Source organism: Sus scrofa, chromosome 14 (assembly GCF_054392235.1).
Source record: "Sus scrofa isolate SSC_HxYL_T2T_F1_AM1 chromosome 14, Sscrofa_HxYL_maternal_Yorkshire_Landrace_v2.0, whole genome shotgun sequence".
In the NCBI taxonomy this organism is placed as follows: domain Eukaryota; kingdom Metazoa; phylum Chordata; class Mammalia; order Artiodactyla; family Suidae; genus Sus; species Sus scrofa.
Genome location: NC_139396.1, coordinates 49,426,338 through 49,450,997, shown reverse-complemented (window position 1 = coordinate 49,450,997; position 24,660 = coordinate 49,426,338). Strand labels below are relative to the sequence as shown.

The following is a 24,660-nucleotide window of genomic DNA, read 5'->3' as shown; positions in this document are numbered from 1 at the left end:
GCAGCCCCATCCCTGGGCCTGAGCCCAAAAGGTCGAGAAAGCAGCTCCACTCACAGGAAGAGGAAGCAACCCAAGTGTGAATAAACGGAACCAGCAGAACCACGGGCCATGGGGACACAGTGAAGGGGCTCAGAAGTGAGACTCAGGTGGGACATATCTGTTCTTCTGCTTCATGTCTGTAGGCACCTATGCCCAACTGCACCTGCCTGGGCCCTGGGGACCAAGGGCACGCGGCTCTCTCCCCCCTCCCTCCCAGTTAGTCACTGAAGCCTCACGATCCTCGGGGCAGAACTCAGGAGGGGAGGTGCTGTGAGTGCTCCAAGTTGGGCCAGGAGCCCCGCTGCCAGCACCCCGGGGCTGGAAGGGGAGGACCAGCCTCCTCCTGGCCAGAGCCTCACCTGCAGGCAGCATGCGGTGGATCTTGCAGACCTTCCGGAAGCACTCCCCGCTGTAGTCTTCCAGCGGCGTCCGCTTGTTGAAGTGCACTGTCACGGGGAACTGCCTGGACTCGACCTGCGAGGGAGCCCAGGGCGGCACGGGCTTGAGGGTGGAGGACGACAGGCCCCGGCTCCCAGCACTTCTCTGAATGTTCTGACCATAAGGATCTCTGCTTGGTGCTACAGCCCTGGCCATCTCCCCACTACCAGGCATTCCACACTCTGTCGCAGCTGACAGAGGGGCCCCCCGCCACCCTGACCCTGGCCTGACGGTACCTTGATGACCGGGGGTGGCTGGGCGAAGAGCCGCTGGTTCTGGGTGAAGTCCTCCACCCGCAGTGTGGCCGACATGATGAGCAGCTTCAGCGGCAGGTGCCTCTGGGGGATGAAAGACATGGGGACCCAAGGCCCCCGGGGGCAGGAGCGCTGATAGTCAGGTCAAGGGAGACTGCAGCCCTCCCAGCCTCCCTCCAGCCCCCGCTCCTCAGTCCCACTTCTGGTTGCCAAAAATCCCAGCAAAAGTGGAAGAAGTGGGCGGGCAGCAGGGTCTGCCTCTCCTGGGACCTTTAAGATCCCCCAGAATCAGGCTCTGATGGTTAAGGTGACACAGGAGGGCTGAGCTTGGGCTCCACACAACCCACAGGCCTGGTGGGTAAGGCTGCTGTCTGCCTTCACCCAACATCAAGACTGTCTGTCTGGCCCCAAGGTTCAGGGGAATAACCTGACTGGGTGTACATGCAATGGCGGTTGGGGGTGGGGGGGGGTCCCTGGTTCTCAGCCCCTGCAGTAGGCTCTGCTCCTGAGCCCTTTGAGGCTGTCTGCAGAGTCTAGTAAATCCCCAACCTGAGAGCTACAGAGGTCCAGTGTCTTTGATGATCAAAAGTCAAGGTGAGAGGCAGGGTGCAGACTGAAGGCCCTGTCTCCTCTCCATAGTGACCTCCCCAGTCTGGCCCCACCCTGTGTACCCCCTGCTCTCCCCACCTCGCTCACCCCATCCCACCCCTGGACCCAAATCTTCAGGACACAAATCTCAACCGCAGTGAGACAGTTCACCTCCACTGGGATGGCAGGGACTAAAGAAATGAAAGACCGGAGTTCCTGCCGTGGTGCACTGGGCTAAGAAAATGACTGCAGGACCTAGGGTTGCCAGGTTCGATTCACATCCCGGGACAGTGAGCTCAAGGATCCTCAGTGGGTTAAAGGATCTGGCATTGCTACAGCTGTGGTGTAAGTCATGGCTGTGGCTCAGATTCAACCCCTGGCCCAGGAAATTCCATATGCCGTGGGTATGGCCACAAAAATAAAAAAGGGAGGGAGGGAGGGAGCAAAACCACAAGTGTGCCTGAAGATGTTGGGAACTGGTACCCTGCACACTGCTGGGGTGACGTTAAGGGCACAGCCACTGTGGAAGACAGTCTGGGATAATTCAAGTGGTTAAACGCAAAGCTCCCATGAGACCCAGCAATTCTGCTCCCAAGCAGAGGCGCAAGAGGAAGGAAATACGTCCACAGAGACTTGAACACAAATGTTCATGAGAGCCAAAAAGCGGAAAGAGCCCAATTGTCCATAAACAGATGAATGGATATGTGAGACGTGGCCCACCCACACATGGATCATTGTTAAGCCAGGAAAAGGAGCCAAGCACTGGAGTTCCCGTGAGGCGCAGTAGGTTAAGGATCTGGCCTTGCCACAGTTGTGGCACAAGTCACAACTGCAATGCAGGTTTGATCCCTGGCTTGGGGAACTTTCATATGCTGTGGGTGCAGCCACAAAAGGGAAAAAAAAAAAAAAAAAAAAAAAAAAAAAGGGAGTTCCCACCATGGTGCAGGGAGGGATCGGGCCTTGTCACAGTGGCAGCCCAGATTCAATCCCTGGCCAGGGAACTTCCATATGCTGCAAGTGTGGCCATTAAAAATAAAGAAAAAAGAAAAATGGAGCAAAGCTCTGACACAGGCTACAATGTGGATGAACCTTGAAAATCTGCTAGTAAAAGAAATCACATGTGTGATTTCATTTAGATGAAAAATCCAAAATAGACAAAGCCATAAACACAAAAAGCGGACTGCAGATACCTTGAGATGGGGGCTGTGTGGGAGGATGGGCATGGCAGTTAGAGGGTTTCTTTTCAGAGTGATGAAAATATTTTATTTCTTTATTTATTTTGCTTTTTAGGGCTGCACCTGGGGCATATGGAAGTTCCCAGGCTATGATGGGGTGCACTGCCAGCCTGTGACACAGCCACAGCAACCCCGGATCCGAGCCACCTCTGGGACCTACACGACAGCTCACAGCAACACTGGGTCCTTAACCCACCAAGAGAGGCCAGGGATTGGACCTTCGTCCTCATGGGTACTAGATGGGCTCTTAACCCACTGAGCCACAAAAGGAACTCTGTAAATATTTTAAAGTTGAGTGTTGTGATCGCATAACCATTCTGAATATACTAAAAAGAAAACCAATGAATTGTACTCTTTAAGTGTGTTGATTATATAAAGTTACAAAAACCAGATAGCAAGCTGACTCCTGCCCCAGGGCCTTTGCACCGCTATTGAATCTCTTCCCATCAGTAGCTCCTCCTCACTCCCTCACTTCCTGCAGCTCCCCCACCCCACCAAAGGCCACCCTCTCACTACCAACCGTCCTGCCTGGTACTGCCCCCTCTCCCCAGCTCACAGGCTTTCTCAGTTTGCTTACTGCTGGTTGTCCTCACTAACAGAGAAACCCCAGGAGGGCAGGAACCTTTCTTTATCCAAGGTCACATAGCAGCTTACTCATCGTCACAAGCTCAATGCCTTGAACAGGCCTGGTACATAGCACACACAGAACTGATGTCTGTTTGATCAAAAGGTCAATCAAACACTAGTGAAAACTGGCCATGGTAGGTAAAGTGTTGACTTTTCATTGGGACTGGGCGGGGCTAGAACAGGACTGTTCTGCAGAGCCCCCACCTCTGGGCAGTATGTCCACCTCTGCCTGACCAGGGGTTAGGGAGATGGAGGGAGAGGCTGACTGACACCAGGCCAGGTGCAGGGTAAGCTTCTCAGAGCACGTGGAACATCAGGGCTTGGCTGGACGGCCCCACCAGCCCTGAGGACTCCAAAGACCCGGCTGGTGTCTTAAAGGCAGCTGCAGTGGGGCCTGGACTGCCAGGATCTCCCTGCTTGAGCCTCTCGCTTTGGACAGAGGGAAGGGTAATAGCTAATGAGGCCGGATCCAGAACTGGACTCATACTGGGTGATTCCCCTGGCACCAGGCCCAGGGGATCCTCTCCCAGGAGACCTGTGGCCTGGGACTCAGGGCTCCCTGGCACCCCTGCTCCCACCTACCTTCGCCCGGAGACACACGATGCGGGACAGAAGGCCGATCAGGATGTCGGTGTACACGCTTCTCTCGTGAGCCTCATCAATGATCAACACCTTGTACTTCAGCAGCAGGAAATCCTGGAAGACGGGGAGAGTCTGGGGGTGAGGCTGCCACCGGGCCTGAGCACCCCAGGGTCACCATGTACCCTGAAACGGCCAGGCAAGGAGCCCTCTGGGAGCCAGCACAGATCATGGAATGCTCGCTCTGCAAGGGCTCCTGGCTTGCGACCTTGGGCAAGTTGCTTCATCTCTCAAATGGGACAGTGGGACCCATCTCACAGGTTCAGGGTAAAGTTTTGATGACAACTGCTATCTGTAAAGTACACAGCGTGGGGTCTGGGGCCCAGCAGAGAAACTGCTAGAGAAAAGCTGACTATTTTTTTTTTTTAAAGTGCGGCAAATAAACGTTTATTTAGAGAGAGAAGATAGATGTGAAGAAAGTACAGTCACAGGCAGGCTGGGGGATGGGGGCACGAAGGGTGGAGAGGAAGAGACAAAGACAGAGACAGAGAAAGCCAGAGAGGAAAAGCACGGCAGCTCCTCTCTACTAAAGCCGAGCAACCAAATGCAGACACCAATGGAGCGGAGGGCAGGAAGGGAACAGGAATGAGGGGGAGTCGGGGTGGGTGGGGGACCGAGGGCAACAGGACAGCATATGCCATACAGAAAGGGGCCATCAGACCTCAAACACAGTCACCTTCCCAGGTGACCCTGGCTGGTCTGGAGGTAGGGGAGGCAAGAGTCAGCCCTGCCCTTCCCAGAGACCCCTGCCCAGGGGAACATCATACAGCCAGTAAGAAGCATATGGAGAGTTCCCATTGTGGGTCAGCAGTTAATGAACCCGACCAGCATCCGTGAGGACTTGGGTTCCACCCCTGGCCTTGCTCAGTGGGTTAAGGATCCGGCGTTCCCGTGAGCTGTGGTGTAGGTTGCAGACACGGCTTGGATTTGGCATTGCTGTGGTTGTGGCTGTGGCCGGCTGCTACAGCTCTGATTGGACCCCTAGCCTAGGAATTTCCATGTGCCGTGGGTAGGGACCTAAAAGACCAAAAAAAAAAAAAAAAAAAAAAAAAGAAGAAGAAGAAGAAGCATATGCACTTAACTAATGCAAAGTATCTGTGAGCCAAATCCCACTAAACACAAGTTCACATTTAATTAGCACCCACTTGGTACTGTGCTAAGGTTGCTTTCATGAATGATATAATTTTTGCTCCAAGGCAGATATGAGGAAGGTACGAGCCTGCAGAGCAAGAAACTAAGACTCAGGGAGTTCCTGTCGTGGCTCAGTGGCTAACAAACCTGACTGATAACCATGAGGTTGCGGATTCAATCCAGTGTTGCTGTGAGCTGTGGTGTGGGTCACAGACACAGCTCGGATCCTGCGTTGCTGTGGCTGTGGTGTAGGCCAGCAGATATAACTCTGATTTGACCCCTAGCTTGAGAACCTCCATATGCCTCAGGTGCAGACCTGAAAAGACAAAAAGACAAAAAAGAAAAAGAAAAGAAAAAAGAAACTAAGGCTCAGAGAGGTTCAGTAACTCACCCAAAGTCACAGAGCAGCAGGGTGATACACGGTACTTTGCTAACCTTTCGCGAGCCAGCTGCTCATACTCCATTTGACACCCTAGCTTCCTGCCCCCCACGCTCACTGGCCTTGCTTTGTACCACATGATGAAGCCACCAACCTTCTGGATTTCCTTGAGCAAGACGCCATCTGTCATGAACTTGATCCTGGTCTCTTCAGTCACGTTTCCTTCATATCGGATCTGATAGGAGACAACCCTGTGGGGACAGGCTCTAGCTCAGGGCAAGCTATTCTCCTAGAGCTGCAGCTGCATGGCTGCTCCAAAGTGGGCAGAAGATCAGGCCTGGCCCCACCCGGCAGGTGGCTTAGAGCAGGCCCACTGGCTCCCTGAGCAAGGCCTTGATTCCTGCCTGCCCCACCTTGTCTCCAGAACCTCCAGTGTGAAGGGGGATGGGAGTTGTCATGGCCAAGTAAAAGGCATGTCAATCAAACACATACATGGACCTCAGCCAGAGCCCAGTGAACAACCAACTACTCGAGCCTTTTAGAAAGAAAAAAAAAAAAAGGAGTTCCTGTCGAGGTGCAGCAGAAACAAATCCAACTAGGAACCATGAGGTTGAGGGTTCGATTCCTGGCCTTGTTCAGTGGGTTAAGGATCTGGCATTGCTGTGAGCTGTGACGTAGATCGCAGACGTGGCTCCGATCCCGCGTTGCTGTGGCGGAGGCCAGCGGCTACAGCTCCGATTAGACTCCTAGTCTGGGAACCTCCATATGCCTCAGGTTTGACCCTAAAGAGACAAACACACACACACACACACACACACACACACACACACACACACAGCTTTTTAGGAGTTCCCTTCAACACACACACACACACACACACACACACACACACACACACACACAGCTTTTTAGGAGTTCCCTTCAACACACACACACACACACACACACACACACACACACACACACACACACACACACACACACACACACACACACACACAGCTTTTCAAGGCTCAGCAGTTATCGAACCCAACTAGCATCCATGAGTTTGTGGATTCAATCCCTGGCCTCAATCAGTGGGTTACAGTTCCAGCATTGCCATGAGCTGTGGTGTGTGGCATGGATCCCACACTGCTGTCGCTCCAGCATAGGCCGGCGGCTACAGCTCCAATTGGACCCCTAGCCTCGGAACCTCATATGCCTTGAAAAGGGCCTTAAAAAGACAATAAGACCCAATAAAAAAAAGCTTTTTGGGAGACAACCTGGGAAACATGAACATAGATGGGAGGACACTCGGGGGTCATAATACACTCTTTAGTTAAGGTAACACTATTGCAATTATGTTTTAAGAGTCTCTACCTTAAAAAAGAAAGAAAAATAGTGTCTTGATCTTTAAGACTCACACAGTGAAATACTGAGGATTAGATAATATGACATCTGAGTCAGGGGGAGGGTATGGAGCACAGATGGGACAAAACTGGTCACGAGCTGACAATACTGAAACTGGTTTTCAGGGACACAGTGGCTCATCGTACTGGTCTACTTTTGTACCTGCTTGAAAATTCTGCACTAAAAAGTTAAATAAAGAGGATGGAAAAAAGGGGCAGCTTTGCATGTCCTCTCATTTTCAATATATGCCTTGAAATGGAACAGTAGAGACAAAGAAGGGTATGAACAATATGAACCACTGTGTAGCAGTCAGACAGTGAGAAACAGAGTTGTTTGTGCACAGAAGGATCCATAGGAAACATGCAGTGGTGGCTGCCTGGGGAGCTGGGGAGCACCTCGCCCACCTAAGATGCAAACGCAATGAGGTTCCCCATTGAGTGCTGTCCCTTTTGGGGGTGGGCGGCTGTCTCAGAGCCAGGACAGGGCTGACCCACGCCAGTCCTGCTCAGTACACATATGATGACAGCATGGATAGAGGATGCTTTCCCTCTATATAACGTCTGTGCTTCCTGAGCCTTAGACCCACACTGGACACACTGCCCCTTCAAGTCTGAACTGGACAGTCTGGACCAAGGCCCAGGGGTCTGTGTTATGGAAACAGCGCCATGCCAGACTCTAGTCAGTGCCATACTGTGTTCCAACTGCTTTCCCAGGCAAGTCCTGCAGCCTTTCTGCCAGGAGAGGATCAGATCTTTTTTTTTTTTTCAGGGCCACACCTGAAGTTCCCAGGTGTGGGTCCTCCCATATGGAAGTTCCCAGGCTAGGGGTCGAATCAGAGCTGCAGCTGCCAGCCACAGCCACAGCTATGGCAATGGCCAGCAACTCAGGATGCCACATCTGCAACCTACACTGCAGGTTGCAGCAACACTGGATCCTTAACCCACTAAGGAGGCCAGGGATTGAACTTGCATCCTCATGAGCACTATGTCAGGTTCTTAACTCACTGAGACACAAGGGAAGTCTCAGGGAGAGGATTTTCATTTTGGAACCTTGAGTTATAAACTGACCTGGCAATGACGCTGAGTACTAATCACTGCCTGCCTGCCATTGCCCACCCGCTGCTCTGCTCCATCCCCAAGTCCCCATGAGGGCCATTTTGTCCCCTCAGTACAGTGTGTGTGTGTGTGTGTGGTGAGCCTAAGGGGCTGGCTGGTCTGTCCCTGTTCTGTGACCCTGGCCTAGAGGGTCCTGCTGTCAGCCTGTCAGCAGCCCTCTTGTCCAGGGACAGCCCTGTGCTTAGACGCAGACGCGGTGGTCCCACCTTGCGCCCTTGGGGGAACGAGGACCCTCATCCCCACTCAGCTTTGGCAGGGCCAGAGGACCACCCCAACCCTCCCTCACCGTGGCGACAGATTCATCTCCTTGGCCACTCGCTGGGACATGGCCACGGCGGCCACTCGGCGGGGCTCCGTGACGCCAATGATGCTGTTGTCACTGGGGGAGGAGAATATGAGATATCACCTGTCTGTCCCGAAGTCACAGAGGTGGCCCCATCAGCGGAGCCGGGACACAAGTACCAGCCAAGGCACCGCAGTGTCACCTAACAACAGCACAAGGGACAGCCCACGGGGAGTACCTGGGAGACACTCCAATAGGCATGCTGCAGAGGAAACCAGGCAGCCGCTAATGGGAACCTGGGTGAACCTGGGCCTACAATTCGGCGGCTGAGCGCGTGCTCCTCTGACCCAGCACATACCAAGGGGACAGGCAGCAGGGTCTGGAGGGGAAAGAACTGGCACAGCAGGCCCAAAGCTGCTCTCCCTAAAAGACCCACTTACAGCATGGCCCCCGGCTGGTATCTGGGACCCGGATTTCAAGAGGGCTTCCCCACAACTCCCTGAAGGATGAGAGGGGCTCCCTGTGCCTGGATGGTTTGTACCAATGACACAGTTTATGCTGACACTTGATTCCCTCTGGGGAGCCTAGGGTTTGGTAGGTGCCAGGCAGGGGGTGCCTGTGTGACCAGCCCTCAGTAAACACTCGAGGAGCCAAGTCTCCACTGGATGTCCTGGTAGAAGACACTCATAGGTGTTGTCACAACTCAGTGCTGGGGTAGTAAGTATGTTCTGCGTGACTCCCCTGTGTGCCTGGTTCCCCCAGACGTCACCCCATGAGACTTGTCTCTTTGCTGACTGTTTTGCATCCCACCACTGTACACATCGCAGCCGTCAGCACAACCACATGCGGGGTCCTGTGAGTCTTCCTTGCAAACTGCTGAACCTAAGGTGGTCTTGGGGACCCTGATACACACGGGTTGAAAGGACCAACGGGAGGTGACATGCCACCCTCCCCCCAGAGACTGACCTAAGCGTTTTACATGAATCCCGTCATTTCTTCTACATAACAACCCCCTATGGAGTAAAGATGACCACACCTCACAGCTGAGGAAACTGAGGCCCAGAGAGGTTAAGCAGCTTGCCCCAAATCACCCAGCATATAAAGGGCAGAGCCTGAATTAGATCCCCAGGAGCCCTGGCTCCCAACAACTTTGGGGGACCATGTGTCACTGTCACCTGAGGGACCTGCAGGAGACCCTGTGGCCAGCCCCTACCTGCTGTAGCCTGCTTCGTAGAGAAACTGGGGCACCTGGGTGGTCTTCCCACTGCCGGTCTCGCCACACACGATGACGATGGGGTGCTCGGCCACCGCCTCCATGATGACCTGTTCTTCAGCGAGAATTGGGAGCTTCAGCCGTTCTTCCTGGCAGGAGAGAGAAAGTCAGCACTCATGGAATTGGGGGGGTGGGGGTCGTCCCCTGCAGAAGGGCAGAGCTGAGGGGATGAGGGGACTCTGCTCAAAGCAAGACTACGGAGGGTGATGTGGTTCCTTTATACAGGGGACAGCCAAGGGAGAACAGAAGCTGAATAAAGGAATGAAGCCTTGACGGCTGGGGAGGGGGCCAGAGATATAGGCTGGTCCTTCAGAGCTTCAGACCTAGCGTCCCCATGACAGCCTGGTGCAGAAAAGCTCCTCTGGGTTACAGGCACTCTCAGCCTCTGCTGGTGGAGGCTCATTTATGGTAAAAGCACTTTGGCAAAAGCCGGGTGCTAGTTTTATCAAAATCAAGGATGTGACGGAGTTCCCACCATAGAGCAGTGGGTTATGAATCCAACTGCAGCAGCTCAGGTTGCTGCAAAGGCACATGTTCAATCCTCGCCTGGCACAGTGGGTTCAAGGATCCAGTGTTGCCACAGCTGTGGCACAGGTCACAGCTGGGGCTCAGATTCAGTCCCTGACCCAGGAACTTTCATATGCTGCAGGTATAGCCATAAAAAATAAATAGATAAATAAAATAAAAAGGATGTGAGATGTGGCAATTCCTCTCCCAGGTACTCACACGCGCACACACGCACTCAAGGATTACATACTGAACCCCTGCCTGCCCTTACTATGTGCAAAGCACACCAGCATGCTAGTTTTTAAAAGTCTGTTCTCTTCTACTTTTACTCCATTCTCTGGTTATTTTGACTGCTTCTTGTTTTTGATCCTACCCATGGTGTGTGGAAGTTTCTGGACCAGGCATCAATCCTGCGCCACAGCAGTGACAACACTGGATCCTTAACCATTAGGCCAAGAGGAAACTCCTTCCATTCTACTGGTTTAAAGGAAAAAAAAAAAGTGCTGGCTATCTCATGACTCAATAATGGCTCTGACCTCCAGTTTGCAAACACTGCTGCCACCACCCCATTTCTGTACCTCCGCCTATGAGGGGCAAGAAAGTTTAAATCAGCAGTGAAGATGACAGCAAAAAGCTAAAAGAACCCAAGTGCCCAGCCAGAGTGGGATAACTTAAACTGTGCTATATTCACGCCATGGAATAATCTATAGCAGTGAAGAACCCAATGGACCTCGGCGACACACATCTACACGGATAAATAAATCTCAGGAACATAATGCTGACTGACAAAAAAGCAAAGTACAAGAAAATATACATGATGTGAAGCCAGTTACAAAAATGGACAAACCTAAGAAATAATTAGCTTGGGAATATGCACGTGGAAAAACCACAGAGAAAAGCAGGGAATGAAGCCCAGGGGAAACAGGGACACTGGATGGCAGAGCCCAGGGTCCCTGAATGACTGTGGGGAGCGGAATCCCACACCTCGGCCCAGCAGCAGACAGCCCTGGGCTCTGACATCATCTACAAAGAAACCTTTTTGGCCTGAAGCCAGTGGCACCCCATAGCTGTGTTAGACCCCTCAGTGCACCCTCATTCTTTATATATAAGACCACAAATGCTCCTATAACAGAAACTGAATTTTGCTAAACTACTCTTTTTTTTTTTGTCTTTTTTAGGGCCATTCCTGTGGCATAAGAAGGTTCCCAGGCTAGGGTCCAAATCAGAGCTGTAGACACTGGCCAATGTCACAACCACAGTAACGCAGGATCTGAGCCACGTATGCGACCTACACCACAGTTCATGGCAATGTCGGATGCTTAACCCACTGAGCAAGGCCAGGGATGGAACCTGCATCCTCAAAATACTAGTCAGATTCCTTTCCACTGAGCCACAACGGGAACTCCTAAACTATATATTCTTACTTGGAACACTACACTAATATTTTTTATTCCATTCTCATTAAAAGAACATTTTTTAAAAAGGAGTTCCTGTCATGACTCAGAGATAACATACCCACATTCATGAGGATATGGGTTCAATCCCTGGCCTCACTCAGTGGGTTAAGGATCCCACGTTGAAAAAAAAAAAAAAAAAGGAGTTCCCGTTGTGGCGCAGTGGTTAACGAATCTGACTAGGAACCATGAGGTTGCGGGTTCGGTCCCTGCCCGTGCTCAGTGGGTTAACAATCCGGCGTTGCCGTTAGCTGTGGTGTAGGTTGCAGACGCGGCTCGGATCCCGCATTGCTGTGGCTCTGGCGTAGGCCGGTGGCTACAGCTCCGATTCAACCCCTAGCCTGGGAACCTCCATATGCCGCAGGAGCGGCCCAAGAAATAGCAACAACAACAACAACAACAAAAAAGACAAAAGACAAAAAAAAAAAAAAAAAAAAAAAAGATCCCACGTTGCCGTGAGCTATGGCATAGGTCACAGATTCGGCTCAGATCCCACGTTGCTATGGCTGTAGTGTAGGCTGGCAGCTGTAGCTCTGATTTGACCCCTCGTCTGGGAACTTCCATATGCTGAGGGTGCAGCCCTGAAAATGAAATAAATAAATAAAAAGGAGTTCCCATATGGCTCAGTGGGTTAAGAACCGATTTAACCCCGAGCCCGAGACCTTCCATGTGACATGGGTGTGCAGCCAAAAAAAAAGAAAAAACAAAACTAAACTAAACACAGAAACATATAAACAAAAGAGCGGGTCACATCCCACCCTGTTTCCAGAATTCAACCTGTGGTCTGAAACACCTGCTCTAAGACCCAAGCGCCAGCTCCCTTGGGGCCTTGGCTCATACACTTCTCAATGAGGGATGGCCCAGCTGGTCCCTTAGCTCTGGCCCTGGTCGCCTTCCCTGATGAGCCCAGGCACCTCCGTGCTATGCTCTCATGGTACCCGATCTCCCCTCCACGGCTCCTGTCCCCAGCTGTGACGGGGTATGGTCCATCTTGGGCTCCCCTGATGGACTGAAGGCCTCAGATTGTGCCACCTTCTGTGCCGGCCCACAGCACACGCTGGGTGGAAACATGTGGATGGGTGGAACCAGCACCCACGACGGGCCAGGCCCTGTGGCACCAGCGGCTGCCAGGTTTCCCGAGTGCCTTCCATGGGCCACAGGCTTCAAGTCCCTGAGTCTCGTTGTCATGATGACCCAATAAGACCCTCATTTGACCAGAGAAGGAAACTGAGGTGCAGAGGGGTGGACTCCCCCCTCCCCCACATAGACAAGGTACCCCCAGTCTAGAGACGACAAAAAGGAGGTCCAGGAATGAGCTGGAAGGTGGGGGTAGCAGCAGGGCATTCCAGGTCAACAGAGCCCACAGCCCCAGCTCTTTCCTAATGAGCGGATGCTGGACCAGGACCTGCAGTCAGAGGCTGAAGATGACAGTGACTGGGCGATAAAGGCAGTTGATGTCCACTTCAACAGCCCTGACCATGGGCAGGGCACTTGCTTATCAGCTCTATGACAGCCTCACGAGATGGGAACAGCTATTGCCCTTTTCCAGACGAGAAACTGAGGCACAGAGGGTGAAGCAGACTATCCGGATCTTGGGATGTCCTCTGGCCACACCCTCAGCCCCTCACCTGGCACCCTAACTCATATCTCAATATCTGGGTGGCTAACCTGCATTTCGGGGGAGCGGTTCACAGGGATGAAGATGGCAGGCTTCGCTGGCGGCCTGGCCAGGGCAGAGGCTGTCACAGGAGGAGCAGATGGAGCAGCTGGGGTTCCGGCTGGATTGCTGGGCACTGGGCTCTGGCCCCCAGCCCCCGACAAGGTTGGTGGCAGATGTGCTGGGGCCATGCCCTCAGTGGCTTCCACTCGCTTGGCCACTGGGGCCTCCTCTAGTTCGGACTCTGCTGAGGATTCACCTTCCTCCTCTTCAGCCTCCTCTTCAGAATCCTGGTGTCGGCGCTTCCGGCAGGCCCCGCTGAGGCTGCTGATCTTCTGACCCTGGGCTGCTAGCTCGTCGGGCTTCCTGCCGAGAAAGCTGGGAAGTAAGACTCTAGCTCTGGGTGGCTGAAGGCTCATCAGAGGCCAGGACTCAAAGGCCATGCCCCTGCCTGCCTCAGGGCCTTTGCACCTGCTGTTCATGCTCCCTGCAGGTAACTTCTCCTTCACTTCACACAAGCCTCACAGGAAGACTTTCCCTCTCAAACACCTCTCCTACCTCCCTCTGTCCTCTCCTCCCTGCTTCTTTTCTCTTCGGTGCTTACCAGCACCAGATATACATGTATTCATTTGACCACTGTTTATCTCCCCACTGTGAGAAAGGAGGCATCTTCCCCCAAACTTCCAGAGCTTATGGAGTTCCCAAGCCAGGGATCTGAGCCACATATCCTCCACCTAAGCCACAACTGCAGCAACGTCAGATCCTTAACTTACTGTGCCAGGCTGGGATCGAACCCGAGTCCCAGCCCTCTCAAGATGCTGCCCATCCCATTGCGCTGCAGGGGGAGCTCCTAGAATGTAAGCTGCTTCTTTTTTTCTTTTGTCTTTTTAGGGCCGCACCCTTGGCACATGGAAGTTCCCACGCTAAGGGCTGAATTGGAGCTGTAGCTGCTGACTTACACCACAGCCATAGCAACACAGGATCCGAGCTACCTCTGCCACCTACACCACAGCTCATGGCAACACCAGATCCTTAACCCACTGAGCAAGGCCAGGGATCAAACCCACGTCCTCATGGATACTAGTAGGGTTCGTTAGCCAACAAGCCATGACAGGAACTCCTTAGAATGTAAGCTTCTTAAGGGAAAGGATTTCATTTTTGTGCACTGCTCTATTCCTAAGGCACAGAGGAGAGCCTGAGATGCAATGTGCATGCAATGAGCAGTTGTCAAGTGCACAATAACTGCGCAACTTCTGCATCCCATCGGTGTGGCTAAAAAAAACCCACAAAACAAACAAAAAGCGCTGATGGGCTAAATCAAATCCTTGATCACCTGACGGCAATTTCTAGCCTGTCTGTACAAAAGCTGGAAGGACCTGTAATGAAGGACTGGGCATTGCAGGAAATACCGGCATCCCTGGGGTAGAGAACTCTGCTACCCTGTGCCTTGTAGGATATTTAGCAGCACCTGAGGTCTCTGCCCGCGAGAAGCATTTTAGTAGGTAGGTCACTGCAAACACATTTTCCCATAACTCCAGAAGACCCCATGACCTGTGTGCCCCTCAGGAGCCCGGCGACGGGACAGGACTTAGGGCACAGCCAGCCAACTCACTCTTTGGTGCAGTACATGCGGTCCCCGGTGCCCAGCTTGGACGTGGTGTAAAAGAGCCTCATCTCCGCTTCTGAAACCTGGACCTCACTCAATTTCTGTAGCATCTCTGCTCGCTGGAGAAGGAAATGAGTGTGTTACACATTCAGCATCACGACTCTCTCTTCAGGAGGGAGATGAGACTAAATCAAACTCAAGCATTGCTAACCTCTACAGTTTTTTTTTTTTTTTTCTGGTCATACCTGCGGCATATGGATGTTCTTGGGCCAGAGATCGAATCTGAGCCGCAGCTGTGACCTATGCCACAGCTGCTGCAATGCTAGATCCTTAACCCCCTGTGCCACAAAAGGAAGTCCTATTTCATTATTGTTGAAATTACACACAGACATTTTAGATGTGCATCCATATATACATTTCATAATCAATGAAAGAAAAAGCAAGGTAGAGAACAGCAGGAAAAGGTACTCACAGGATTTAAACCGGACGTACTCACAGGAAAGCAAATCCTGGAAGGGCTCCAGGGACAGAGCGTCAGAACTGCTAACGGAAAGCCTGTGTATCCCCTGGTGGACACGGCACTCTAGCAGCCACCTTGTCAGAAAGACTAACAAGAGGGGCTCTCCTGAAGCCTCTGGTTCAGGGTTTCTCAGTCTCTACACTAGCGCCATTTGGGGCTGGAGAGTTTTTTACTGTTCTGTGCACTGCAACCTGTTTAACAGCATCCCTGGTTGTTAAGCCCACAAGATGCCAGCAGCATCCCCCAGTGTGTCTGGACATGGCCAAATGGGACAAACTGTCCCAGTTAAGAACCTCAAGAGCAACAGGTGGCTGGTGACCACTGTGCTGGATGTTGCTGACACAGAACTTGTCCCTCATTCCAGAAAGTTCTGACCATCCTACCTCAGAGATCATGTCCAGGGACACAGACCCCCACTGCTCCCCGGTGTGCAGGGCTATGTGCAGACAGCAAGCAAGTACCTGGCTCTTTTTCTCCTTCTGGTCTAAGATTCTCTGCAGCATCTTGCGTTCTTTCTTGGTCAGGGGCTTCTTCTCCTTCTTGGACAGGGGAGGGGCTTTACTCTTCTTCTTCTTCTTTCCCGGCAGGACAAGTGCATTGCTGGCATCAACTCCTTTCAAAGTGCCCTTATCTGAAAAGACACGCTCGCCTGACCCATGGCCCCAGAGTCCAGGGAGCACAGATGCCCAGGAGCCTCCTCAAGGTTCTGGGCCGATGTCGTTTTCCTCTGGTGGGGGGGCCTCCTCTCCTGCAGAGGAATGGGGATGCAGGCCCATCATACCTTCACCCCACCTGTCCAACCAGCACCTCCATCCTTGTGTTTCAGTGAGAGGGATAGGGCCCGGCAAAGGAGAAACTGAGCTATAGGAGTGCCTCCCTCATAGTGGGGTCCTGCTTTCAGCCAGTCTGTGAGGGTGGAACTATTTTAACCATAAGGGTATACAGTGGGCTAAATGCTGATTTGTGTCATATCTATTTTTAAATGTCAGAGTTTCTAAGTATACAAATGAGGGAGTTCCCTGGTGGTCTAGTGGTTAGGACCCAGAGCTTCTACCACTGTGGCCTGGGTACAATCCCTAGTCTGAGAACTGAGGTTCCACATCAAGCTGCTGCACACTGCTGCCAAAAAAAAAAAAAAAAAAAAAAAAACAGGAAGAACAAAAAGTATATGATCAACACAAAAATCCAACTCTTTCTCTTTTTTTGTTTTTAGGGCCACACCCTCAGCATACGGAGGCTCCCAGGTTAGGGGTCAAATCAGAGCTACAGCCCCTGGCCTACGCCACCACCCAGCAACTCAGGATGCAAGCCGCATCTGCACTAACCTACACCACAGCTCATGGCAACGCTGGATCTGTAACCCACTGAGCAAGGCCAGGGATTGAATGCACAACCTCATGGTTACTAGTCGGATTTGTTTCTGCTGTGCTATGATGGGAACTCCCAGCACTCTCTTTTTATGGCCACATCCACGGCATATGCAAGTATTCAGGCCAGGGCTGAATCTGAGCCATAGCTGCAGCAACACCAGACCCTTTACCCCATTGCACCAGGCTGGGGATCGAACCCACACCTTCGCAGTGACCGGAGCTGCTGTAGTCAGACTCTATTTAATCCACTGCACCACAGCAGAAACTCCAAAATTTCAGCTCTCTGATTAATCTTTAGCTCAAAACTACTGCTGTACCTTGGGGAAGAGGGGCCTGGGGAAGCACCTACTTCTGCCTGACACCCAATGCTAGAGTCCTCGTAGGGGCAGTGTCTGTCTTTTATTAAAAAGCTCAGGCTTTGTATGTCTTTATGATATTACCGAGTGTGGGAAAAGTTGTGTGCTTTTCACTAAGAATGAGACATTTTTAAGCTATTCAAGCTATGCTTTCTGTAGTTCTCAAACAGAATTAAAAGTAGAAGAGGGAGTTCCCGTTGTGGCTCAGCAGTAACAAACTCGACTAGTATCCATGAGGTGGCAGGTTCAATCCCTGGTCAGTGGATCAAGGATCCAGTGTTGCTGTGAGCTGTGCTGTAGATCACAGATGTGGCTAGGATCCTGCGTTGCTGTGGCTATGGTGTAGCCTGGCAGCTGCAGCTCCAATCCAGCCCCTACCCTGGAGTACTGCCCTAAAAAGACCAAAAATAAAAAAGATCGTATGCAGCATTTTCCAAAGGCTCCAAATCGTGTGACACGATTCTACTTGACCACTAAAAGAACGTGTGCTCATATATATAAACCACACTAACAGAAGCACTTTGGGGTCTTCAAATTTTTGGTTTTGTATTTTTTGCACCTGAAACACAGAGAAATTCCTGAACCAATGACTGAACCAGTACCACAGCAGTGACATTGCCAAATCCTTAATCACTAAGCTACCATGGAACTCTGGATGGTTCACAAAAAAAATTTTTTCCCCTCTTTTGGCTACCCCAAAGCATATGGAGTTTCTGGGCCAGGGATGTGATAACACCAGATCCCCTTTTTTTTTTTTTTTTTTTTTTTGTCTTTTCTGTCCTTTTAGGGCCGCACCCACTGTATATGGAGATTCCCAGTCTGGGAGTCAAATCAGAGCTGTAGTTGCTGGCCCACACCACAGCCACAACAATGCCGGATCCTCAATCCACTGAGCAAGGCCAGGTATCGAACCCAAAACCTCATGGTTCCTAGTCAGATTGGTTTCTGCTGCACTACGACAGGAACTCCACACCAGATCCTTTAACCCACTGTGCAGGGCCAGGGGTCGAACCTGCGCCCCAGTGTTGCAGAGATGCCATGGATTCCTTAAAAAAAAAAAAAAAAAAAGGAATTCCCATCGTGGTGCAGCAGAAACAAATCTGACTAGGAACCATGAGATTGCGGATTCGATCCCTAGCCTCACTCAGTGGGTTAAAGATCTGGCGTTGCTGTGACTGTGGCGTATAGGCCAGCAGCTACAGCTCCAATTAGACCCCTAGCCTGGGAACCTCCACACATGCTGCAGTTGCAGTACTTAAAAAAGAAAAAAAAAGAGAGAGATGCTGTGGATTCCATTGCACCACAGTGGGAACTCCTCAATTTTTAAGAATGTAAAAGTAGGAATTCCTGTCCTGGCTCAGTGGAAACAAATCTGACTAGCATCCATGAGGACACACGTTCGATTCCTGGCCTCACTCAGTGGGTCAAGGATCCAGTGCTGCGGTGAGCTGTGGTGTAGGTCACAGATGTGGCTCGGATCTGGTGTTGTTGTGACTATGGCATAGGCCGGTAGCTACAGCTCCAATTGGACCCCTAGCCTGGGAACCTCCATATGCCGCTGGTGTGGCCTTTAAAAAAAGAGAGAACGTAAAAGCGTCCCTATGGTAAAAACTTTGAGAACCACTGTGTTATAGGGAACAAAAGGGGGGGGGTGCTAAAAATAAAAATGAAGGTGATGATACTGGATCAGTGGTTGGGGAAAAGTTCTTTTTTTTTTTCTTTTCTTTTCTTTCTGGGACAGCACTTTCAGCATATGGAAGTTCCCAGGCTAGGGGTCAAATCAGAGCTACAGCTGCCAGCCTAGCCACAGCCACAGCCACAAGGGATCCGAGCCACCTCTGTAATCCAACCCACAGCTCATGACAACACCGGCTCTTTAACCCACTGAGCAAGGCCAGGGATGGAACCTACGTCCTCATGGATACCAGTCAGGTTCTTAACCTGCTGAGCCACAACAGGAACTCTGGGAAAAGCTCTCTGAAGAAGGCAACCTGCTTTATGTTCTTATAAGATCCTCTGACCCCTGAGAAAGGTGGGAATAAACAGAAATCTCTGATTCTGGGGTGAGAAACAACTTCCCCCAAATCATTGGGTCTAAGAGACCTCAGGCCCCTCTGCTTTAACCCAACTGTTAGCCCAGGGGACTTCTGCCCTCCTAGAGGGGCCAGCTCAAGTCCTGAGCCATTAAAGCCATTTACAATGGATGACGCCCATTACAGGACACACCCCATCTCCAAGGCCTGTCTTTCCTTTTCAAAGCACTCTCGTTTCAGTCACAAACATATTCTCCCAAAACACCAACTATGAGGGCAGGGAGGACAGCTGGTACTGTTGGACCCATTTGACAGCTGAGAAGATGGAGGCATACAGATGCCAGGTGATTTGCTTCAACTCTCAGCCAATCCCTGCAACTTCCACGGAGGAGGGGATTCAGACTCCACATTCCCACCCTGACCATCTCTTCTGTAACCTGACTGCCTTCCAGGTCCAGGGAGCATGGGGAAGAGAAGGCTGATGAATGGGTGGAGGGAAGCAGGCTTCTCCCTTGGCAGCACCAGCTCCCCTTCCCTTGTCTCTAGAATCTAGACTCACTCCTCCCTAACTTCAGCCTGGACCTCAGGAACCCTATATAAGCAGCTGGATGAGTCCAAATTTGGTATGTGCTCAGTTTCAGGGGCCTGCAAGACAGTTCCCCCCAACTTTCCCCGGAAAGCCCCATTAATGTCATCCGATGGCCTCCCCCGTGTTACATCCAGTGGTCCTCCTCTCCCTCCTGGACCCCACAGCAACATTTGACACAGACTGTGGATCCTCTTCACGGTCCCACACCTTCCCAGTGCTCTGCCCCCACCTCATAGGCTGAACTCATTGCACGAGTAAGGCAATCCAGTCTTTAGACTTTATACACAGATGATTCCAAACTGCTACCTCCCCTGGACTTGCCTCCCTCAAAGCATGCAAATCAGCAGCTGCCTGTCTACCCTTCTACTTGGATATCTAATAGCACCCCCCACCAACTACTCATATGCAAAACTAACCTGTACGTCTTCCAGCAAGCTGCCCAGCCCTATCTTCTCCAGCCACTGGATCGGACACCTGGGGGTCGTTTCTGACATCTCCTTTGTTCTTGTGCACAGTCAGCCAGCAACTCCTATCAGCTCTATCTTCCAAATACATCCTGCATCCAACCATCTCTTACTGCTGCCTCCCTGGTCCAAGCATCAACTCCCACCCTAGTGAATGAACTCAGCAGCTTCCTAACTAGTTGCCCTTATTCTTTGCTCTCTACTGCTTTTCGTCAACACAGCAGCCAAAGTGATGCTGTTAAAAAACGGGCCCAGGAGTTCCCATCGTGGCGCAGTGGTTAACGAATCCGACTAGGAACCATGAGGTTGCGGGTTCGGTCCCTGCCCTTGCTCAGTGGGTTAAGGATCCGGCGTTGCCGTGAGCTGTGATGTAGGTTGCAGACGCGGCTCGGATCCCGCGTTGCTGTGGCTCTGGCGTAGGTCAGTGGCTACAGCTCCAATTCGACCCCTAGCCTGGGAACCTCCATATGCCGCAGGAGCGGCCCAAGAAATAGCAAAAAGACAAAAAAAAAAAAAAAAAAAAAAGCGGGCCCATATCATGTTCCTCCTCTGCTCTAAACCCTCCCATGGTCACAGTCCTTGCACGACCCACCAGGCCCTACATGATCCTGCCCCCTTTTTAAATTTCATCTCCACTCAGCTATTCTGGCTGCCTTCAGGTCTTAAGCAAGGATTCCATGCTTTTTCAATGGGGCCTTCCCAATCCAACCTATGAAACATCTCCCCCAAACATCTCTTCTGCTTCACCTCTTTAGCATTTTATCTGCATAACATTCTATATTCTTTGGGTTTATCTCTTCTTGTCTCCTCCCAGACGCATCTAAACTCTGCATGGCAGGGATTTTTTTCCTTATCTCCTCTTCTGTTACCTTCGTAGAACACAATAATCGTTTCTAATAAAAACGAGGGGTCTGAGCAGAAATGTAAGGCAGCCCTGGAGCTAAGCACACAGCTATGGCTTGAAAAATAAAAACTGAAGGATCGCTGGTAGGGAGGTTATAATCAAAACCATCAAGATAGATGGAAATACCTTATTTTCTTGCCCAAATTCCCCATGTTGCAGTCCTAGGGTTGGACCCCACTGGAAAGAAGCTCCAGGTATTGTTCCAAATTCAGTTATTCCTCTCTTCCCTTGGGTCATCTGAGTTGGGGTGTGGGGTGCGTCTCTCTGGTCCCCCCGCGTCCGAGTCTCGGAGGCAGGGCATAGTCCTGGAGCCCTTTGGCCGCCACTGGCCAGCCCTGGCCGGGAGGCCCCGGTTGGTCCCGCCTCCGAAACCCAGCCCCCATCTGGGGACTACTTACCCTCCAGTTCCAGTCGCACGGGGGGCGGCTCGGGAGGGCCTTTGGAAGGGCCAGGGGCCGCCTGCTGGCGCCCCTTGATGTTATACCTCCGGCGCAGCTTCCCCATGATGCCAGATCCTGCTCAGCTCCCGACGGCTGCGAAACCCGCTCACTCCAAAGCCCAACCCACGTGAGCCCCTTCCAAGGGTTCAGAACAGAAAACTTCCGGGCTGCGCTCTCGCGAGATCTGGGTCTAGCTGGGTCCCTGCTGGGTTGGGCTGGAGGCGGGGCCACGTTGAAAGGCGGGGCTGGTCGGAGGAGGGTGGGGCCAAGTTAAAGGAGCGGCAAGGGCCTAAGGGTGCCACAGAGGCTTCAGTGGAGAATAGCCTGGGCTGATTAAACTGAGGCCTCTGTGGGGCCCTTAGACCCCGGGAAGTGTGAGTCTCTAAATCTGAATCATGTACTAATATTAATTTAGCTACTTGGGAATGGGAGTGTTTTATCACCTTTAAAAATATAACCCTTGGAGTTCCCGTCTGGCTCTGCAGTTAGCAAACCTGACTGGCATCCATGACGACATGGGTTCCATCCCTGGCCTTGCTCAGTTGGCTGAGGATCCGGGGTTGCCGGGAGCTGTGGTGTAGGTCGCAGACAGAGCTCAGATCTGGCGTTGCTGTGGCGTAGACCGGTTGCTACAAGTCCAATTGGACCCCTAGCCTGGGAACCTCCATATATGCCTCAGGTGCGGCTCTAAAAAGACAGAAAGACCAAAAAATAAAAAAAAATAACCCTTAATACAATCTTCTTCCTTCTCTTTTTGCTTATCTGCATTTTCTGATACTCTGAAGGAAACATTAGTTGTATAGTAAAAAGGCGCTAAATATTAAGTGACAGAATAACTAAAAAAAGAAGGTATCTATTAGATAACTTTGAATTCTCATTACCACATCACATTGTCTGTAGTGCACTTGGAAATAATGTATTTTCAGAATCCTATAATTATCTTGTGAACAAGAATGGTTATGTTGTGTCTCCTTTTTTTCCGTTAAGGGCAAACATTTAAATCGTCTCACAAAAAAAATGAAGGCACTAGGAGTTATCTCAGAATTTTGGAAAGGATAAAGTTATTTTTTATTTTATTTATTTATTTTTGCTTTTTAGGGCTGCACCCATGGCATATGGAGGTTCCCAGGCTAGGGGTCAAATCCGAACTATAGCTACCGGCTTATACCACAGCCACAGCCACGCCAGATTTGAGCCATGTCTGCAACCTATACTACAGCTCACAGCCATGTCAGATCCTTAACCCACTGAGCAAGGCCAGGGATCGAACCTGCATCCTCATGGATGTTAGTCAGATTCGTTAACTGCTGAGCTATGATGGAAACTCCAAGGATAGTTATTTTAAAAAGTTATTTAGGGAGTTCCTGTCGTGGCGCAGTGGTTAACGAATCCGACTAGGAACCATGAGGTTGTGGGTTCGATCCCTGGCCTTGCTCAGTGGGTTGACGATCCCGCGTTACTGTGGCTCTGGTGTAGGCCGGGGCTACAGCTCCGATTAGACCCCTAGCCTGGGAACCGCCATATGCCGCAGGAGCAGCCCAAGAAATGGCAAAAAGACAAAAAAAAAAAAAAAAAAAAAAAAAAGTTATTTAAAGTTACTGCCTCAGGAAAAACACTTGAATAATCCAGAGCAAGATCTGGCTGCAGGAGTTCCCATTTTGGCTCAGTGGGTTAAGAATCCAACCTAGTGTCTGTGAGGATGCAGGTTTGATCCCCCGCCTTTCTCAATGGGTTAAGGATCCCGCATTGCCACAAACTCTGGTGTAGGTCGCATATGTGGCTTGGATCCAGCATTGCTGTGGCATAGGCCCGCAGCTGCAGCTCCAATTGGACCCCTAGTCTGAGACCTTTCATATGCCACAGGTACAGCCTTAAAAAGAAAAAAAGAAAAAAAATCTGGCTGTAGAATAGGTAAGCAATGAATAGTTGCTGAGTTGTCACTGCAGCAGTTCCTGGCCTGGGAACTTTCTGGGGTGTGACAAATAATAAATGTTGAATATAAGAACGAACAAATGAATGAAGAGTGTGATTAATTTGGATAAGCACCTGTCTTTCCTTGAAAAACAAAAACAAACCCCGGAGTTCCCATCGTGGCTCAGTGAAAACTAATCTGACTAGGAAACATGAGGTTGCAGGTTCCATCCCTGGCCTCACTCAGTGGGTTAAGGATCTGGTGTTGCCATGAGCTGTGACATAGTTCAGCATCTGTAGCTCAGATTCGCCCCCTAGCCTGGGAAACTCCATATGCCATGGGTGCAGCCCTAAAAAAAGCAAAAACAAGCAAACACACAGGTGGTACATGACAGGATGTAGATAGTATATGAACATACTTTCAATTAAAAAGGATTGGGAGAGGCAGAAGTTGTAATGAACTTACCAAACCTGTTTTCAAGGATTTTATTGCTTAGGAGGAATAAATATGTTTAAGTAAATAAAAAGTGTGTTCATATTAAAATAATTGGGTAGGTAGTGGTACATTCTCATATTTTCTTCTAAAAGATTATATGCCAGGGAGTACCCACTGTGGCTTAGTGGGTCAAGAACACGACTAGTATCTATGAGGATGTAGGGTCTATCCCTGCCTCCCTCAATGGCTTAAGGATCCAGTGTTTGCCCAAACCTGCACTGTAGGTCACTGATGAGACTTGGATCTGGTGTGGCTGTGGCTGTGGCTGTGGTGTAGGCCAGCAGCTGCAGTTCCTATTCAACCCCTAGCCTGGGTATTTCCATATGCCACAGGTGCAGCCTTAAAAAGAAAAACAAAACAAAAAAATATATATATATTATATACCAAAGGGTTATCTCCAGAAGATATAAAGAACATTTGATAAAGAAAAAAGAAAAAGGTACATACACAACACCAGGGGTCTAATAAATAAACTGTTGAATAAGAAACCAATCACAAAAATCATACCTTAATACATATAAAGTTCCAAAAGAGGCAAAATGAATCCCCTAAATTTTGGAGGGAGCATAGTGAACAAGGCAGAACAAAAGGAAACTTTCTGCAAAGATGGTAATGTTCTTTTTCTCTACCTGTGTGTTGTTTAAATTCATAGAGAGGTACCTTATGATTCGTGCCTTTTCCTCTCCGCAAGCTTGCTATAGTTCAAAAAAAAAAGAGGATAAAATATGGAGTCAATCAATATATGAAAACCTCACCAGGAATGCAGAAAAATGTGAGTTCAAAAATAAGATAAAAATTTTCACTCTTTGGCAAAAGTTAAGTTTTATTTTCCTGGTTGTCTCAAAAAATGGTGAGACACAGTGTGCTTGATTTAGTGTGCAAACAAGGCCCTTGCATTCTATTTGGTTATTAAGGCTCTTAAGTCTTTTAAAACCAATAAACCTCCCTTGCTTTCATTTTTTA

The 24,660-nt window shown here is 50.5% G+C and overlaps 1 protein-coding gene across 5 annotated transcripts in view; it reads right to left on the bottom strand.

Annotated features, from left to right (window-relative positions):
• DHX37 (DEAH-box helicase 37) overlaps positions 1-24,660 on the bottom strand; it is a 978,033-nt gene that overhangs the window by 14,825 nt on the left and 938,548 nt on the right. Inside the window, exons 1-10 of one of the 5 annotated variants that reach the window (XM_021072288.2) lie at positions 21,249-21,403; positions 15,596-15,882; positions 14,621-14,733; positions 13,020-13,386; positions 9,331-9,479; positions 8,121-8,213; positions 5,485-5,581; positions 3,764-3,877; positions 714-815; positions 399-513 (exon numbers count right to left, since the gene is read on the bottom strand). In XM_021072288.2, coding sequence (XP_020927947.1) covers positions 399-513; positions 714-815; positions 3,764-3,877; positions 5,485-5,581; positions 8,121-8,213; positions 9,331-9,479; positions 13,020-13,386; positions 14,621-14,733; positions 15,596-15,637 — 1,192 coding nt within the window. In that variant the 5' untranslated portion in view covers positions 15,638-15,882; positions 21,249-21,403. Of the gene's footprint in view, positions 1-398; positions 514-713; positions 1,696-3,763; positions 3,878-5,484; positions 5,582-8,120; positions 8,214-9,330; positions 9,480-13,019; positions 13,387-14,620; positions 14,734-15,595; positions 15,883-21,248; positions 21,404-24,660 lie in introns of those variants that run through there. The other 4 variants (XM_084996147.1, XM_021072286.2, XM_021072287.2 and 1 more) reach the window with 4 other exon arrangements.